Genomic DNA, 20897 nt, shown 5'->3' on the forward strand with positions numbered 1-20897 from the left:
AGAACATGCTGGTGAGTTCTGCTCAAAGCAGTCACCGGCCTTAAAACATTACCCATATTTGAAACAGCCCATTCTCATTATGTACAAAATATACATTTTAGAAAATCATTTGCTGTAAGATGTGAGGAGCTTTATCTGGGAATGTTGCTGACTGTGGGGTGGAATTAAATAATGCTCACAAAAATGGAGAAAATGAAAATCTGACACATGTGCAGTTTAAAATATTTTATTACCTGCAATTTGTATGCTTTCTTTAATAAACAGATTAAGGTAAGAAGCTAGTCAATCTGGTTATTTACAGAAATTACATTGGTGATTTACTAAAAATTAACAGTCTTTCTGTGCTCACTGCAGAGCCAGCTCTACACATTATTTTACACTAGATGGTAAAACATTTCATTTTAATTTCCTTCAGTATATAAATACATAATTGTTACTATATACAACTGCATGTCAGTGCGAACCAAGATTTCCAGTAGAGATCAAGTGGTAATAGACAGATGCAAATACCAGAAAAATATTAGTGCAGATACTGCACTAGTGAGGAAGTCAAACAAAATGTGCAGAGATTTATTTTCAGGGTGGGAAGAATGATCAAAATGAGATCACACTACTCTGTCCCAAAGGATCTAATGTCCACGTGATGTTCATAAACACAGATCTTACTAAGGTACCTGGTTGTAATCTGCAGGTTCCAAATCCCATACTATAATCAGGGAACAGATCTTACTCCAAGTCTACCAGAACTCTGACCAACGAGCCTTAACTCCTGCATACAATGATTACAGATACAGATCCTACTGTTGATCTTCCATAGCCTGAACAAGGCGCTCCTTTCCACCATGCTGTTTTACGGAAAAGTTTTGTTTTAAAAAAGACTCCTACCAACCCTGATGTGAAGACCCCATATTCCACCCCATTTCCCAAGCATCAAAATGTAACAACCATTCAGTTTACTACGTTCCAAACTGATGAATACTGGTCACAAAACATATGTTAGACAACACTACAACAGTCACAGCATGTCAAAGGTACTTCATTGACTCTTGATTGGTTGGGATGGTCTTTTGACATGAAAAACACTACACAAATGCAAATACTTTCTTGGCATATATTTCATGTATTGTTTGGTTATTTGGCCTCTTCAGAAATACTACCCTGAAAAGTCAGTCATCCATTAATAAACTTACTCATGAGAGGGATTCAGGAGGTTTCATGCCATCCACTGGCATATTGCAGAGAGTACAAATAGGTATAGAAGAAACATTTAGGTTCACTGAATAGCTTGAGAATACAACTAGACATGTCTTCATTCTCTTTAAAAAAAAGTGCCAATATAAATGTGGTATTCAGGGATATTCCATAAAAATGGTTATCCTGCATTGGTGTTTAGAACAGTATCCCATCTGTTACAGTACAGCAATTCAATCGAAAGGAATGCCGGAGAAAAGTTTACTGATCAAAATCATTGAGCCAACAGGGTTAGAAAGTATTATAAGTTCCAAACCAATTAAAGTCACTATATAATGGAGTATGCAAAAGTGAGGACTGCAGATGCTGGAGATCAGAGTCAAGATTGGAGTGGTGTTGGAAAAGCACAGCAGGTCAGGCAGCATCCGAGGAGCAGGAAAAATCGATGTTTTGGGGAAAAAGGCCTTCATCAGGAATGAACAGCCATATCTGCTTCCTCAGCGCTTGCCTCCGCAGCCAACTGATCCCACATGTCATTGAGTATATTTGCTCCAAGTTCAAACAATTTGTTTTAATACTAAGATTTTGGTGAATAACATTTTAATTTTATTCACAAGCTCTTTGCAACTGGTTATCCTCAAAATATGGGGAACCATGCAGAAAATATTTGAACTTCTACACTGAAATTCAAAGTTTAGATCTGCTTTCACTCAAATTAAAGAGAAGGAAAATTTCTTGTTCTTACCATCCTGTTAAGGTGTTACAAAACACCAAGGCAGAAACTGCCGACCCAAGTTTACTCACAGTTCTTCCTAAGAACTTCTAACAGTTCCTGCCACTGGTAACTTAGTTGGAACCATTTATCACGATCAAATCATGCACAGAACAAAACTGAATGGCTCAGAGATTTGTAATGGTTTAGATTAGCTGAGGGAGCACTACAAAGTATGCATTTGCTCCATAGACAGGCTTTGTTTTCCCATAAGATTTCATTGTTAAATTTATGCATACATATCACCAGAAAAGGTAACCCTGAAAACTGCACCCACCCCACCCTCCCCCCTCAGTGAATAAAATGTCCTTGGTCATATCAAACATTATGAAGTAATGCAAACAGTTTGGGCACATAGAGAAGGAAGAAAACGGAGATCAATTTTAAAGAGGGGAGCATTGGATGTTAATTGAAATTCTAGATTTTTCCATCTCAATCATAGTATTCAGTTATTGCAAATTTATAAAGAATTTGAGCTTAATCTGTACATGTCATCCTATTGTTTCTTAATCTGAGGTCTGTTCAAAAAGCAGAGCCATAGAAATTAAAAACATTAGGGGTGGCATGGTGGGGCTCAGCAGTTAGCACTGCTGCCTCACAGCACCAGGGATCCAGGTTCGATTCCTGCCTCAGGCATATCTGGGTGCGTTTCCTCCAGGTGCTCCGGTTTCCTCCCACAGTCCAAAGATGTGTAGATCAGGTGACTTGGCCATGCTAAATTGCCCATAGAGTTAGGTGTATTAGTCAGGGGCAGATATAGGGTAGGGGAATGGGTCTGGGTAGGTTACTCTTCGGAGGGTCAGTGTGGACTTGTTGGGCCGATCGGCCTGTTTCCATACTGCAGGGAATCCAATCTAATAAAAAAGCTTTAAAATGGAGTTGAAAAAATACAACGTTTACAAATTCTAATAAGACGACCAATAATTTAGACAAGGGGTCCTCAAAGAGGAAATTGGGTTACAAGCACTGAGGCAGTAATAGTTGAACTGCCAGTTCCTACTGCCACAAGTCTTCCAACACCCCCCCCCCCCCCACCCCCAAACCACACATTTAGTTCTAATCATAGGGTCAGAACAACTTTTAAACCTGAAAATGGGGTCACAGTGAGGAAAATGTTTGGGAAGCATTTGTTCAGCTATTTAACTTTAACAAAAATGCCAACAGTTATTATAGAACAGCAGTTAACTAACATTTTCTTTTGTAAACAAGACAGCAGTGCAGATAATTAAATCGCCTCTGAGTTACCAGATGTATGGTAGCATATAAAACACAATCATCTTGCCACATCGATGAAAGAAAAATGATGCAAGGTATTTCTGCTTTAAAACGTTATAACATGAAACAGTGGAATGAGTTTGCTTACATGTTTCTGGTCAACCAGGGAACAGAATAAAGGAGAATCACAGAACTGTTACAACGCAGAAGGAGGCCATTCACCCCATCACCCCTGCACTGGCACTCTGAATGAGAATTAGTTGAGGATGAATTCACCTAGTCCCTTTCCTCTGCCTTCCAGAAACCTGTAATCCTGCACATTCTTCCTTTTCAGATAGTGCAATTTTCTTCTGAATGCTTCAATTGAACCTGCCTCTATTAAACCCAAGACCTTAAGCCTCTCTGCACGAAAATAGATTTTGTCTCATTGCTTTTGCCTCTAATTACTTTAATCCTTTGCCCTTTCATTCTTGATCCCCTTGAATGGGAACAGTTTCTCCCACTCTGTCCAGACTCATGATTTTGAATACCTCTATCAAATCTCCTCTCAACTTTCTTTTCTCTCCCTGTTCCCCCAACAACACAAAGGAAAACGATTCTAACTTATTTTATCTTCAACTGAAATTCCTCATCCCTGGAACCATTCTGGTGAAGTTTTCCTGCAGCCTAACACCTTCACACCCTGTCTAAAGTGTGGATCCCAGAAGTGAATGCAATACTCTAGCTGAAGCAGAAAAGGAGAAAAAGGTAAAGTGGAAATCCAGTAAGGCTGTTTTTCCATTTCCTTGACCTATCTCTAGAGTAGATAATGGAGTTCCTATCAACAAGCCTTGTCTCAAGAATGAAGTGCTAAGAAAGATGAGAATTATGTGTTTAAACAGCAATGAAATAAAATTGCATAAATCAGTCATTATGGCTCTCTGGTGAAAAAAAAGTTAGGGCAATACGGTTTTTTCCAAAGTTTGTTTGAAAGTAATCTTTTCTCCCATTGACATACATTTTTAGCTGCATTGCTACAATGAATACGCTGATAATGACTGGTGTACATAAAGATCTGGTCATCTAAATTACAACAGTCCATTGTCAGCATGACTCTATTGAACATGCCAGATTTCCATACATTTAGCAAAGACAAGCCCTTTGATGAGTAAAAATGTTGAGGCAACACAACTCTAGCATGCTCACACATTAAGAACCTCCATGAATAAATTAAGATAATCACAACAATGTTTTTGACTAGGAAATTTAGATCACCAATGGACTTTATTTTTATACATGTTTATTGATTTCAATCGTTCTCCTACTGGTTTCCAAGCGAGTCATAACCTTCCTCTTGCTCCAACCAACCCCAAACCTCATCATAATAAGATGATTCTTCTCACCACTATAATCAAGAGAGATATACAGCAGGCAAAGTGCTGATGGAGACATAGGTTTGCTTAAGGCCCAATCAATGCATGTGGTATCCACCTTTATGGTGTTAAGATATCCTAATGTTTGTACTGATATTTCTGATCTGCACGGTGACATCAATGCTCTTAAAGAGAGTGCACTACAAAGATGAGCTCCTCTAATCTCTACATAAAGTTGAGAGATATGTCAATCTCTTGATTCGAAATTGAAAAATAAACCCAGTAATTGATCAACTTGGCAGCAGAAATGTGAAAATTGGATCTCCTGATGGGTCCAAATATTTAAAAAAACAAAACTTGTAATTTTGTTTGAAATTTTTAAAGTTGCATGGGAATTTGCATTCTCCACCACGTAGGTAAATGGTATAAATCACTTTCACATAAAGTGTTGAGTTATAACTTCAAAGAATATTTTAGCTCTCTGGGAACATTTCCCACGTTGTTGACTGAGTTAATGTATGGAGATCCACAATATTTGTTGCTGTGTTCAAGTCCAAATTGTTGGTGTCATGGATCCCTGAACATGTGAATAACTTGGGCTATGGAAGACACCTAAGTGCTGGTTCATGATCAGAAAGAAATCAAGAACTTCACAGAACAAAAGAACAAAAACTATCAGTGTCCTCATTTAATCAGGCTTTGCCTGCTAATTAAATAAATACATTATTGTTTAAAAACAAAAAGGGCTTATATAAATGTTTTGAAAGTGAGCTTTTCTTTTTAAAAAAATCTTTCAGTGGTTTAGTCACAAATACAATCATTAGATTGCTGAAATTTCACTTAAAACACCTCTGGTGTCATCATTGCTTCATGTTCAAGTAAGACTTTCTGGGGAAAAGTGACTAATAGTAATCAGCTTGTGCATTATCATATTGCTCTGTAATAATCACAAAATGTTGTTTGGGCTGACATCAAAGCCCTTTACTTTTACATTCCAAACACGTGGGATGGAATGTATTATTCCGGGTATTCTAAGAGTGGACCTATTCACGCTTTTTAAAATGTTTTAACAAAGTGAACTTGCTGCCTCTGCATTTATCTGATAAAAAATAATCCAGCAGAGAAATCTGTAATTATCAGCTAGATTTCCCATTGAAGACATATCTTTCAGGCAAACAAACACCACTGCAGACATATTGAGGTGTGCAGCTGCATCTTAAATGACATGGGTCCAATGACATAAGAGACGTTTCTAAGCAGTCGTGACAAAAATCTGTATAAAGTTTTATTGTGGATCAGACATTTGCACTGAACATCATCTATATGTATGTGAATTGAGATGATATAAAAAGATTAGAATTAAATACAATTCTGAATTCCAAGATCAAAATTGAAATCCTGTCTCAGGCTGTACCGTAAAAGGATGTTACTGCACACACCCCAATATGGAAGAACAATCATGATCCTTCTTTTCAAGGGAATGATGTTCGAAAACATCTGATACTCTGCTTTGAGACCATCATCTTCACGTAGTGGACCTCACTCTAGAAGGTTTTATTTCCCTCGAGGGGGATAACACTGCTGTTACAATACCAGATGTGCGAGCTTACTATTTCAGACTTTATAATAAATTAAAATGATAATGAAGCTTACTTCGAAACTGGTTCCTATTGTTATGGGGTAAGTCAATATTTAAAACGGCATTTCATCCCAAGCCCCACAAACTAAACATATGCCACCCATCAGTAAGACCAGTAGATCCTTCATATTTCCTATCCATCACTCAATTCTGTCTGTTGGATGTTTGAACCTCAAAAGGTATCACAACTTCTTTTAAATTAAAATATTTTTAAAAGTCATTCCAAGTGGTCCAGGATCTGCAGGACCTTACTTCTGATGGTCACATGGTTCAAGTGACATCAGTCACTTCATATGGTGGATATTAAAGTTACTCCCTCCTTCAACAAAAATAAAACAGGCTCCTGGGCCTCTACAATGGGTCAGAATGGACATTAAAGAGTTGCACATAATCAAAAGGGTAACAGCAGTATAATGGGATTCTATGAATAAACTGACAATTTAAGAACGATTGTTCTTCCATCTACCTTCGCAGGTCAAGAAGTTTGAAGAAATGTTTCTGATATTAATTGGTCCTTTGGAAATAACTTTTAACCAAAAAGAAATGAGGCTGCTCAATAATCCCAGGCTATTTGCTACTGGGATTGATTTGTACCAGTCTTAGCTGAGTGGCCTGACTTGTTGGAACCACTTGGCTCTATCCACAGAGGGTTTTTGCAGCTTTTCATCAACGGCTGGACACAAAACAATGGCCAAACATTTAATACTCTGGAGTGGACAATTAGCAGTGATGTAAAATGAGATATCAAATAAAATAAGAATCTCCTTTCCTATCAAGAGAACACCACCACAAGGTATTCTAAGGACTAGACGGTATTGAGCAATATATGGGCAGGTCACTGCCAGAATTTAAGGAAGTGGAATAGTCTGTTGAAAGATACTGGTATATCGGACAGACATGAACATTTAAACCAGTTATGCAATGATGTTAACGTGCTTTGAGGCGGTGACATAGTTCCAAACATTCACCTCCAAATGGCTTAATTCCCTCCCAGGGCTTTTCAAACTCACCGAGTGTCAGATGACAATCTTACTTCTGCATACTCTCGAAACCTACCAATAACAGGACCTGTTTGAACTTGGTCTTCTGTTCAGGAACAGAGTGCTTGACTGGACCTTTAACAGTCAATTTCCTGTGTATAGTGCTTGCTGTTGTCCATCCTACATTTATTGAAACCAAGCACCTAATTAATTCAATCCATTTAGTGTATAGACTCTTCAACGTCTCAATATCTGTGCCATTTCCCAATCTCACTTTGCAGCTTCCAACGTAGGACAGTAAAACCTCTCTTATAGGATTAGTTTAAAAAAAATTAAATCTCTCTTGTGGAAAAAATATTAACATCATTTGTCCATTGATATGCTGACTCTTTAAATTTTTCATGTTCTGTGATGTTTTCTAAGTTGTTTAATAGTCTACAATATGAACACTCCCAAAAGAGAGCTTGAAGCAAGTGGAAATGGCCTAGAAGTGGGTAAAGAGGCTCTTTTCATTGTTTTGCAAAATCTGATGCATCACAGGAGTTTGCTTTCCTTCGTTCCCATAGCTGAAGTTATAGAGGAAGCATATTTCCGTAAGGCACTCCTGCATTCAACAAGCTCTGTTCACTGATCATAGTGTCTCATTGCTCCTCTGTTTGCATCAATGCAAAGATGCCTCAACTCTTCCTTCAGATCATTCTCAGAAGTTCCTCCTGTCACAAGTCTGTGACCTTGTTTTCCACAGATGCAGCAATCTGCTGTAACCGATAACCAAGCTGCATCTTCTGTGCTGTTGGATCCTCTTCTAGTGCTGTAATGATCTAAAGATAGACAAGAAGTGAAAACAGATATTCAGATGTCAGGTAGAAACTTAGGTAGCCCAATGTTGTTAGGATTATGCAGGAAATTCAGTCCCTTTTCCCTTCCCAGTATAGATACACACATTGGGAAATCAACTTAATGCATATGGACAGTTATTCTGTCAAGCCCCTGGTAACCACAGTTCATCTGCACACCATGTTTTGGAATTCAAATGCATCAAACTTTGCAATAGATATTGAGCCTTTGCTGATCGTTGCTCAGACAGTAAACACATATCATTCAGACTCCACCTGGGCAGTTTTTCCAAGCTGACAAATATGGACCTGCCCTGACTGGACACATCCAGATTTAGTCTGGCAGACTAAACCAAGTTTGCACACACAATCTGCAGAAGCCAGTAATCTACAGCCCATGTAGCTCAACAAGCTCAGATTAAGAAACTTACTAACCATGTCCAATCAGTTCTCGCTTTTCATCCACAGACTCTCTCAGACTGTCCACTTTAACACCACCTCAAGCTGCCACGACTCTATTATTTTCCTTTCTAGAATATGGCATGTCAATCAAACAGCATTACAGACGTCATGAGCCTCTTTTACATCTTAACCATCCTCAGCACTTTTCCAAGCCAATTGATTGTGTATCAAAAAATTAATGAACAGATTCTCTCATTCAGCCCTCTGGCCAACTAGATAATTTTCATTGTGGATTCCATGTATTTGCAAAGACACTGTGTCTCAGTTTGATCAATTCAGACATGGGATATGACCCGATTTACTGAAAGACACAATTCAGGGAAGACTGGCTGGGGGTTGTGCTGCTTAAATAGAATTGTAAACCCCTAGATGTATTCACAAAGGAAAGTGACTTAAATTCAATGCTCGGAAAATGTTGAAAGCAAACATCCCTGATCCGAGTCTTGGCACAGTCCCTTGCCTGTACCTACATGCCTGGTCTCCGTACCTGGTCATAGTACTTGTTGATGTATTTATAGAGTTCATGAAGAGCCACAAGGGAGTTCATGTCGCTGGAGTAATTCTGTAAGACAGAAGAAAACTGGCTGTAAAAGGAGGACATCCGGGGCTCCAGTCTCTCGAAAATAAAAATCAGCTACTTCCCGAATCAGTGTGTAAAGATGCTGCACATCAGTCAGTTTTTAAACCTGGGTGAACTGATGAATGCTTATTGCAGCTCTTTCCAAATGTCCAGGTTCATTAACCATCCCATTCTACTTCCAAACACTTACCCTGGACAGCTCAGCTAAAGCAGAGTTCATTTCCTGGTCACTAGCTGAGATTGTCTGTCGAATGTCTGCATAGTACCTGTCAGAAACAGCAGAGTCCAGTCAATTGTAGCTGATAACATGCCAAATACCGAAGTTGTAAAAATCAACAGTGAGTACATAAGTTTCTGAACGAAAGCAGCTTCATGTTTCATGCAGATGGACTCCAACGGGATATTTTTCAAAACTCTATACCCAAAATGTTTTTTCATCCTTTTTTGCAAATACTTATCATCTTGCCTGCTGCAGGTTTCCAGCATTTGTATCTTCATTTCAGATTTATGTTTTTGCCCACAATTTCCAGAAAACCTCTATCTCTTCCACATACTTGATGCAAAAAGGTAACTACTGAGCTCTTGCAAGCTATAGTTAACAATAATACTGCATGAACAGCACCTCATGCTAATGAATAAGGCCAAAGAGTGTGTGAAGTCATGCAACAAAGGGCAGAATGGATTTCTAGCTGGTTTCAAGAAAGACAGCAGAGATTGGGAATAAAGGGTCATTATTCGGGGTGGCAGAAAGTGAAAGTTTGTATTTTAAGAATAGAATCCAGGCTGGATAAATAATTAGTCTGCAACGCCCTGAAGGATTGAGAGTTCTGCATTGAAAGTTATCCCAGACAATGCCATTTAAAGTTTACAAAAATTCTAGGTCTCATTTCCTTGGGTAGCCGATGCTGTCATGGCAAGTATCAGTTCTTGCAATTCTTTCTTGTCATGTAGCTCAATGATAAGTTTCCAAATGAATGGTGCACAAGTTACCAGCTGACTTTCCTAAATTCCTTGTGAAGGGATTTATCATCGTTATGAAATAAACAGCATGGGTTCTACTGCAGCCAGCATTTCAAACTGGCATTTCTCCAGATGCCACTTACACAGAGGACAAAGGAGGTGGAAACGGCAGGCAATGTTTTCCTGACAATTCCCAGGTTGCTCTGGGATGGGGGTGAGGGAGAGGGTGCAGCTGCAATCCGTATGCATTCTCATTGCTATTAGGATTTTGTCACGTTGGAAAGCAAGGGCAGATAAGTAGAACATCATCCTGCCCTGTGTAACACTTGTCCCAAGGTGACCCATAGCCCTTCAATATATCTCCGGAATTTTGTGAATAATGTTTCTGAATGAGAAATCTGAGTTCAGACAGCATTGTCTAAACCTAAAAGGTTTGTCAGGATACTAGACTATGCCTTATAAAGCTTACCATTTGAAAACAATTAGGAAAGCAGGTATTTTATTTAGCAAACAGTTATATTTTAATAAAGTCAAGATGAATGACATCCAAGCCGGTTGTACATTGTATAAGGAGAGCATTTACTTATTACATTAACCTAATGTTGGCATTTGCATACTCCTTGGTAGTTATACGATAAAACTCAAAACATTGGAGATACTCAGCAGGTTCTAGCTTCATCTATGAGGCAGAGAAAAAAAGTGTCAAAGCTTTAGGTCTGTGATCTTTTATCAAAGTTCAGGCCGTAACTGCTTCTCTCTCCTAGGCTGCTGTCAGGATGTGCTGAGTATGGCCAGTGTTTGCTGTTCTAATTTCAGATTTCCAGCAGTCTTCAGTGTATTTTTTTTTAATTACAAAAGTTACGATTCCAAGTCCTTCAATCCAGTGAAAATGTTTTCAAGCAATCAAATCAGAGAGATCTGCGGCACAGAGAAAGCCCCTTTGGCTGTGCCAGTCAAAAACAAGTGCTTAACAACCTGATCCCATTTTCCAGCCCTTGGCCCAGGGCCTTGTATGCCTTGGCATCACAAGTTCACCTTTTAAAAACTTCTGAAATGTTCTGAAGGGTGTAGAGGCAGAAATCCTATGGGCAGTAAGTTCCAGATTCCCACCAACCTCCAGGTGAAAATGGTTTTCCTCACATCCATCTAAACCTCCTGCCCCTTACATTAAATCTATGCCCTGTGGCTCTTGATCCCTCCACCAAGGAGAAAAGTTCCTTCCCATGTACCTACTTCTGCCTCTCATAATTTCATACATCGCAATCACGTTCCCCCCTCAATACCCTCTGCTTCAAGGAAAACAATCCCAATCTATCTAGACTCTCTTTATAACAAACTCTTCAGCCCTGGCAACATCCTGGTAAATCTCCTCCGCACTCTCCACAGTGCATTCATATCCTTCCTATAATATGGAATCCTAAACAGCACACAATATTCTAGCTGTGGCCTAATCAACATTTTATACAGTTTCAGCATAACCTGCCTACTCTTACACTCTGTCATGGTTAATAAAGACAAGTTTTCACACTCCTCCTTAACAACACTACCTTAAACGGCCAGTGGACATGCACATCAAGTTCTCTTTGATTCTTGATGCTTCCCAGGATCTGACCATTTACTATGTATTCTATTGCATTACTTGCCCTGCCCAAGTGCATCAGCCCACATTCATCAGGATTGAATTCCATCTGGCACTGGTCAGTCCATCTACATCCTGCGGTCAGGCAGCATCCGAGGAGCAGGAGAATCGACATTTCGAACATAAGCTCTTCATCAGGAAGAGCTTATGCTTGAAACACCAACTCTCCTGCTCCTCAGATGCTACCTGACTGGCTGTGCTTTTCCAGCACCACACTTTTAGATTCTGATCTCCAGCATCTGCAATCCTCACTTTCTTCAACAATACCCTCCTGTAATCTAAGTGTATCTGTCTCACTATTTATCACCCCACCAATTTTCATATCATCCAATGTAGTGCCAACCCGCCTACATTGAAGTTTAAATTATTTAAATATACCCACAAATAACAAGGGTCCCCAAACTGATCCCTGTGGAACCCCACCAGACACAAAAAACACACTGTGCTTTCTGCCACTCAGCCAACCCTCCATCCCATCAGCCAAGTGTCCACGATCGGTTTTAGGGACTAGTTCAGGGGGTATCATCAAATTATTTCTTGATTTTGTTCAATGTTCTTTCCTGTCAGGGGTCCCATTGCTCTGAAAGAATACAAGCCATCAGCTTTTCCATGGCACTTGCTTTGCATTTAGCCAACTAGACAGTTGTTTACTGTTGTGGTGCAATAGCCCCCTCTGAATACTCTATACAAATTTTGAGTGAAATTTCTTTCCTATTAAGCTGTTGATTCCCTAATTACAGTCCAAACTGGTGAGACTTGCAAACAACCCTCAGAATTAGGAGCAAGAGAAGACCACTCAGCCCTTCAAAACTATGCTATCATTCAATAAGACCCAGCTGAGCCGGTTACACCACAATTTACCCCCAATCATTTTTCACCCCCGTTGCTTCTCAAGAATATCTTCCTTAAAAATATTCAAAGGCTCTGCTTCTAATGTTCTTGAGCAAGAGGGATCCGTGGACTCTTGTTCTTCTGTGAAAAAAGAAATTCTCCTCAACTGTGACTGAAATAGGCCTTGTTTCTATAAAGGGGGCTCCCAGTTCTTGGAAGCCTAGTTTTTGTTTACTGAAAGTTCTTCAGCTACCTTTATTCCCAAAGTATTGAGAGGGGGTAACGTCAAAGGAAATTGTGTCAAAGAAATGCCTTCAAAAGCTGAATGTTCAACCAGCAAAATGTCTGCCAAAACATCCTAGTCCAAAAAATTGGCTTTTTTTTGTCATTTATGTAGTGACCCCCATCCCTGGGGCAATGAGGGTAAAACGGATGCGTCACGATCCTTACCTCTCCACCATCTGTTTGTATCGAGGGATGTCCCTGGCATACAGCAGTTTGTTAATTGGAGAATCCTAGAATTGAGAAATTAGCAGAGTCACATCATTTATACCTGAAGGTACAGGAAGCACCATGTGGGCAGCACGGTGGCACAGTGGTTAGCACTGCTGCCTCACAGCGCCAGAGACCCGGGTTCAGTTCCCACCTCAGGTGACTGACTGTGTGGAGTTTGCACGTTCTCCCCGTGTCTGCGTGGGTTTCCTCCGGGTGCTCCGGTTTCCTCCCACAGTCCAAAGATGTGCAGGTCAGGTGAATTGGCCATGCTAAATTGCCCATAGTGTTAGGTAGGGGGTAGATGTAGGGGTATGGGTGGGTTGCGCTTCGGCGGGGCGGTGTGGACTTGTTGGGCCGAAGGGCCTGTTTCCACACTAAGTAATCTAATCTAATCTAATCTAATCATACCAACAACTTCTGTTCTGGTCAAATCTCAGCATATGCTTTGAAAGCCCATTATGTGTGGAGAGTGTGGTGCTGGAAAAGCACAGCAGGTCAGGCAGTATCCGAGGAGCAAAAGTTCCTTGATCAGGAATCAGGCTTTTGCCTGAAATGTCGATTCTCCTGCTCCTCAGATTCTGCCTGGCCTGCTGTGCTTTTCTAGCACCACATTCTAGACTCTGACCTCCAGCATCTGCAGTCCTCACTTCCGCCTAGCCCATTATATGCGCTATATGCATTACATGAGTTGAGTCAAAACAAGAATATAGAGTTCCTATAGTGTGGAAACGAGACATTCGGTCCATCGAGTCCGCACCGACTCTCCGAGGAGCATCTCTTTCAGGCCCAATCCTTGTTGCCCTGAATTTCTCATAGCTAACCCACCTAAGCTTGCACACAATGGACAATGTAGCATGGCCAATCCACCTAACTGCGCATCTTTGGATTGTGAGAGGAAACCAGAGCATCCAGGCAGACACGGGGAGAATGTGCAAACTCCACACAGACAGTCGCCCGAGGCTGGAATCGAACCCGGGTCCCTGGCACTGTGAGGGAGCAGTGCTAACCACTGAGCCACTGTGTCAGCCCAGAATGCAACAACATCAAGCCAATGCAAGAACCTCTACTGCAAACTACTAGGAAGCTGGTAGAGAAACTCACTTAGATTAGATTCCCTACAGTGTGGAATCAGGCCCTTCGGTCCAACCTACCCTCTGAACAGTAACCCACACAGACCCATTTCCTTTTGACTAGTGCACCTAACACTATGGGCAATTTAGCATGGCCAATTCACCTGACCTGCACATCTTTGGACTGTGGGAGGAAACTGAAGCACCCGGAGGAAACCCATGCAGACACGCGGAGAATGCGCAAACTCCACACAGACAGTTGCCTGAGGCTGGAATCAAACCTGGGACCTGTGAGAGAGCAGTGCTAACCACTGAACTTGAAAGGACATGCAATCATTTAAGCATTAGTTCTGAAAAATTGTCTCAAACATAGGGCTCAAACAGAAATGAGGACATCTCTCTCATGTGGTCACTCTTTAATTGGATGTAGAAACGTCCTCTGGTTCTCAAATCCCCTCAGATACCTTGTTGTCAACTAATAGTCTCCATGAGGAATGTGAAGAATAAGCCACCTGGTTACAACATCTTTCACTGCAACAAGACTAAGCCCAGGGAAAATGAGAACTCTTCATCTCCCTCTAAGGAGAATAAAGTATCTGAAAGGGTAGTCAAAAATATAAAGAGTTATGCCTCGAGGAAAAATCTGGAATTGTGAAAGGTGTCTTTTTATTTTGTTTACTGTTGTTAGCCAAAGTGATTGCCGGGGTATTTTAATGGGTGTCTTTTCCTTCCCAGCTCCTCCTCTTTAATATCCGTTGGGCAGGCTTACCCGGCCTAGTTTATGTTCTGCTATAGTGCAGGAATCCATGAAGGTCTGCGCAATGACTGAGAGCATGGCATCCACATTATCCGACACCTGAACGTCAAAGGTGAAGTGCGGATTTTTAATAATGTTTATCCAGAAACGAAGAGGCAGACTGGAATAAAAAACAAACAAGAAAAAAATCACAATTTTATAACTCAGATAACTCATGTCTCTAAATACCACTCCTTGCAGAATTTAATGATTTTAATTCTGCTGTTCTTTGACTCAGTTTTCATCACCTTGATTCTTAACTTGGATTTTTACATCCTAGAATATGTTCCGGTTTTGGAATGTTCTCTGATCTATCACTCACCCTCTCAAGCCAGGTGCCTATATTGGCAGACAATATTCCAGAACTGTCTCTGACTGGGACACATGAAAATAATGATTTATGATCACAATGTATCGCTAAAGAATCTTAAAGTATTGCAATGTCACCTGATTTCATAATCACTGCATTTACTGGACTTTCTTTGGAAAGTCACAGCTCAATCTTCGTCATTTTCCATCTTGACCCACAGCCACCAAATAATTGCATTCTCCATGCAACAAATCTGACCTGAATGACTCATGTGGATGCAATGGTCCAAGAAGGTACAACAACACCTCTCCTTCCTCGAGAAGCTAAGGAAATTCGGCATGTCCATAAGGTCTCTCACCAACTTTTATAGATGTACCATAGAAAGCATTCTATCTGGATGCATCACGAGTTGGTACGACAACTGTTCTTCCCAGGACTGTAAGAAACTGTAGGGAGTTGTGAACACAGCCCAGTCCATCATGCAAGGGAACTTTCCATCCAATGACCCCATCTACACATCCCACTGCCTCAGAAAGGCAGCCACTATCAAAGACTGCACCCACCCCAGTGATAATCTCTTCCAGCCTCTTCTGTCCTGCAGAAGATACAAAAGCTTAAACACAATGACCAACAGGTTCAAGAACAGCTTCTTCCTGCTGTTATTAAACTTCTGAATGGACCTTCCAAACTTCAAATCTAATTTTGATCTTGTTTCTTGTAACTTTGTATTCCTCACTCTGTTCTATCAGCCTATGATCTTTGTATGGTAATTATCTGCCTGTACTGCATACAGAACAAACTTTTCACTGTACCTAGGTACATGTAACAACAAGAAACCAAATCAAATCAAAAGAATATTACTTTATATTAACCTTACTACAGACTCCATGATACTTGAAAGAACCACCATCAGGTTTTGCCAAAACTTTTACCTTAATCAACACTGTTACGAACACTCTTGTGCAGCTTTGGGGACCTGGTTATGTGCAATTTGAAAGTTGCAAAGGTCTTAATAACATTTGAAAAATTCAGTGACTGTGAAGCATTTGGGGTACCTTACTGTTATAACGAGCTGGATAAATGTACATTCTTTCTTTCTACTTACTCCCCCAAACATATCTCACGAATACAATTTCCTACTATACCTCCACATTTCTTTCTCCACATTAATGGAAATAATCAGAGTCTCTCAAACCTTTCCTCATAACTGATTTCAATTCCTGGCATCACGATGGTGAAACTGTGGGGAAACACCTTCATCATAGATGTTTCAGTTGCTGGGGCAATGCACCATGAAGGCTGGCTTGTTGCAATACATTGTGAATGGTCTGAGAGATACTTTCTCGATCTTACTGTTGATCTCATTATTCTTCCTCCACCCAAAGCTTAGCACATGAAACAGGCAAGGCACAGAAACATACCTTGGAATTAGGCAACTTGTACTGCATTACTAGTGAGTGGAATGAGCAGCTCGATCTGTCGGCTATGTCATCGCCCCTCCTAGCATGCATGTACATCACATGTAAATAAGGACACCTAACCACTTGGCATTTTTGTGCATCTATAGATACATACAAAACATATTGTTCGTTTATCAGAATTAAAAGTGAAGGGAAACTGAGTACAGGTTGCTCTGCTATAATGTGCGTTTTGTTAATGCAAATTTGCTATAATGCAAATGACAAATTAGGGACACTGTTTCTAAAGCGTGAACTTTAAAAGGATGTATTGGTTATAATGCGATTTGGGTCCCATTAGTTTAAGTGGTACTGCTATTCTGCAATTTTCATGTAACACGGGATTGCATGGGAACGGTACTACCATGTTATAGCAGAACCGGCTGTAATAGATATGTAGCAAAGTGAAATACGGTTATAGATAAGGCTTATGGGCCCAAGATAAATGTTAACATTTGGTGCAGAGCAGAAAGAAATCCCAATGAAACATCTCTGGTTAGAGACAGTCATCTCATTTGCAACAGATTATTTAGCACAGTCAAAGGTTAAAATACTGCAACATTGTCATGTTGTGGATTTACGTGCACTGAGGGCCGGCTTGTGATTGTACACACTCCTTGGCTCTCGATTTTCCAGTCAGAGAACTGGGATCATCATCGCTGACTCTGCAAACCCCAGCACTCCGACCATTTTCCCAACTGGAACTTCCATTCACAGTTGCGTTAATGATGTTTCAGGGCAGCCATCCACAGGTAGTGCCAGCGATGGGAAGCAGTACAGGAAGAGGATGGCAAAAAGAAGCAACACAGATGGCACATCCCCTTTTGATAATGTGATTTGCCACACTCAGCTCGGGTCTCAAAGGCTTTCAGTGGAGTGGATGAATGAGTGAGTGAGAGACTGATTGCGGAGTGATTCAGTGAGTGGGTGAATAGGAGGCAATTGATCAGTCAGGTTGGATGGGTATGAGAGGTCACGCTTAATGGAGTTAGGATGGTTCAGGTGCTGTGGATGTAGTTGGCCATGGAGATTGTTCGGGGGGGGGGGGGGGGGCGGGGGGGGGGAGGGGGTGCATTGTGGGTTGGAGGTTTTTTAAAATTAATTCATGGAATGGGGACATCACCGGCTAGGCCTATATTTACTGGCCATCCCTAATCGTCCAGAGGGTCTGGAGTCACATGTAGGCCAGACCAGAGAAGGATGGTAGTTTCCTTCCTTACAGGACATTAGTGAATCAGATGGGTTTTTCCAACAATCAGCAATTGTCACCATGGTCATCATTTCACATGTGGACTCCTAATTCCACATTTTTATTGAATTCAAATTTCGCCATTTGCCATAGTGGGATTTGTACCTGGGATCCAGAATATTACCTGGGTCTCTGGATTAACAGAAGCTGTTGCCTCCCCCAATATATGCACATCTGGGGGCTGGAACATGGAATTATACTGTTATTCACAGAATTACTCCAGAGATTAAACAGCATAATAATTCTAAACTCTCTAATACTGAGGTCAGTGTATAAGATATTTGTGGAGGGTCCCCAGCTGGAGATTTATACTTCCTGGGAAACTGCAGAGTCGGTAAATATGTCAGTACTTCATCAGGGTCCAGACACACAACAGCAAACTCGATTCAGTGCATCAATGATCACGGTATCAAATATTTAGCCCATTGTTTATAAGAAATATGAAAATCTCAAGTTATGAAACCACTTATTAAATGAAGGGAGAAATTCCAATGTTTTATTAATTTGTAACGGAAGATAGAACATAGTAAAACTTGCCTTAAATAGCTTGAGGGAGTGCTTGCTTACATTGAACAGAGGTGGGCAAATTGTAAATTGTGACAAAAATAGGAATATCAGGACCGAACCTGGAAGTGATAATGGTTGCTACAGCTTGTTACAAAGAGAAACAGTGTGGAAAAGTAGAAAGACAATCCTGGCTGCTTAGCCCATCTACTTGGGCAAGAGGTCCATGGTAAGTTCCCTATCTGAAGGTCATTGCTGGCGGAGGATACTGTTTGACCAGGACTGCAGTAAAATGGAATTTTGACCATGCAGTTGTACAAAACAATCTGCAAAAGCAATAGTCCCCATGATAAGCTACTCAAGATGCAGGTGGTAAAGGGTTGCACATGGGAGATCGTGATGTTGTGGGAATGTCACCAGCCTAGCAATCCACAAGCCCAAGCCAATGCTCTGGACGCACAGGTTCAAATCCCATAGGATGGTGCTAGAATTGAAAACAATCCTCAGTGACAGCAAGCATGAATTGTTGTAAAACTCCACCTGGGTGATTGATGTTTTTTAGGCAGGGAAATCTGCTATCCTTACCTAGTCTGGCCTACATGTGACTCCAAACCCACAGTAACATGCTTGACTTTTCACTGCATCTTGGAATGTCCCAGTAGGCCACTCAGGTTGAGGGTAAATTATAGTGAGGAACACACACTGGCCATGTCAGCGACATCTCAAGAGACAGTAAGCAAAAGAAACTGGACACAAACAGAGAGTGACAAGGTGGCTCAGTGGTTAGCTCTGCCGCCTCACAGTGCTAGGGACCTGGGTTCAACTCCACCCTTGGGCAACTGTCTGTGTGAAGTTTGCACATTCTCCCTGTGTTTCCGTGGATTTTCTTCCACAGCCCAAAGATGTGCAGGTTAGGGGGACTGGCCATGCTAAATTACCTGGTAGTGTCCAGGGTTGTGCAGGCTAGGTTAGCAATAATGTGGTGGAGGGTGTGGGATGCTCAGCAGAGGGTTGGTGCAGACTTGATGGGCCAAATGGCCTCTATCTGCACTGTAGGGATTCTATGATGAAACATACTGAAGTGAATGATTATTTCATTTCTGCGAGTAACCACACCTCATGTCCCAGTGAGCATCGACAAAAAAAATACAAGCCACTTGCAGTTATTGTAATCATCAGTTATCACATGAAAGAAAGTCAGCCATTACAGTTTAGTCTCCTGACTTTAAAAGAAATGGTATAAGTGCCAATGAACCTTCAAGCTGCCTCCACTAATTGTAATTAATCTCTGAAACAGGCTTCTCTGTTTCTCTAGTGGCTTCATGGCCTCAAAAGGACCAGGCCGAGTTAAACACGGCTGCATGCGCCTTAGGAGCAGCAATGATACATTGTAAATATCACAATTCAATCCCCTATCATAGCTTTCAAGTTGTAAGGAATGTGACAAAGAGATCAAGCTATATTTCAAAATCAGCCTTTACTTTCATTTCGGAGTTTATCTGTCTCATTAATAACCTATTCAAAAAAATTCAACACATCAGCAGAAATAGTGACTTCACCCAGTGAAAAAACATCAAAGGCATAGACATATAAAGACTACAAGAAAGGCATGCAAATTCTCCCTCCAAATCTCTCTGTCTTTCATCCTTTAAGATGCTGCTTCAAACCTTCCTCTTTGATCAAGCTTTTGGCTTGGTGTCAATTTTTTTATCCAACTGGTGCCTCTGAAATGCCTTGGGACACTTTACATATTTACAAGACATTGTATGCAGGCAAGTCAGAACAGATGTAAAATTAACTGCACAGACATTAAGTGCAAACATATCTAGCATGCCTTAACAGCATGCAAAACACTTTCACTGTATCGCTATATATGTGACAAGAATACATCAAATCAAATTGTTATGCTGTCTCAATTACCTGTTTGTTTTCCAGATGTGAATAGTTTCTGTATCGGTAATCCCATGGTGTACTGCTTGTTCATCCAGGAGATCGAAAAAATATTTGACAGCAAGAGGGACAGGCCGACTTGTGCTGAGAATCACCTGGAAGAGGTCATCTACAAACTTCTGCAGTGTGCCCTGAAAGGTATAGCCAGATAAGGAGGTCAAAATGGTTTCTCTCACAATGGTAACTGCGATTGATATATTTCCCACAATTGCCTTTACTGCAGTGGGTGAGCCAGTATTAGAATGACAGTGATAACCTAGCCACATGTTGGTATTTCAATCAGAAACCTGATCTGGCCACATCAACGTCATCTTTTATCTTCTCCCTGCCTTTTGTTTTTAGACACAAGCTGGTTCCTACCTTCATGGAAAGCAATCGTGTCAGGTAGATTTCAGGAATGGCTTTGGCTCGCTCCCGCTCCCGCAGGCTACCCCTTCTGTGTTTGGGGAGCTCAGGTTCTTCACTGGCTTTGACCAGGTGCCAGACTTTGATCCCTCCTTCATCTGCATCTTCCAACATTGGAGTCTCTGGAATGGTGTGAGAAGGGGGGAGGAGGAGGAGGAGGAGGAAGAGATACATGTGCAAAATAGAAAAGAAAAACCAAGACTA

At 40.9% G+C, this 20897-nt stretch overlaps 1 protein-coding gene across 6 annotated transcripts in view; it reads right to left on the bottom strand.

The window, feature by feature from the left end:
* Positions 1 to 212: 212 nt before the first annotated feature.
* Positions 213 to 20897, bottom strand: part of LOC140483656 (plexin-B1-like) — a 255061-nt gene continuing 234376 nt past the window's right edge. For all 6 annotated transcript variants that reach the window (XM_072582003.1, XM_072582000.1, XM_072582005.1 and 3 more), the window contains 7 exons: positions 20649 to 20815; positions 20259 to 20419; positions 14792 to 14939; positions 12908 to 12972; positions 9218 to 9293; positions 8935 to 9009; positions 213 to 7970 (listed from right to left, as the gene is read on the bottom strand). In XM_072582003.1, coding sequence (XP_072438104.1) covers positions 7866 to 7970; positions 8935 to 9009; positions 9218 to 9293; positions 12908 to 12972; positions 14792 to 14939; positions 20259 to 20419; positions 20649 to 20815 — 797 coding nt within the window. In that variant the 3' untranslated portion in view covers positions 213 to 7865. The remainder of the gene's footprint in view (positions 7971 to 8934; positions 9010 to 9217; positions 9294 to 12907; positions 12973 to 14791; positions 14940 to 20258; positions 20420 to 20648; positions 20816 to 20897) is intronic.

This window comes from Chiloscyllium punctatum, chromosome 12 (genome assembly GCF_047496795.1).
Source record: "Chiloscyllium punctatum isolate Juve2018m chromosome 12, sChiPun1.3, whole genome shotgun sequence".
Lineage (NCBI taxonomy): Eukaryota > Metazoa > Chordata > Chondrichthyes > Orectolobiformes > Hemiscylliidae > Chiloscyllium > Chiloscyllium punctatum.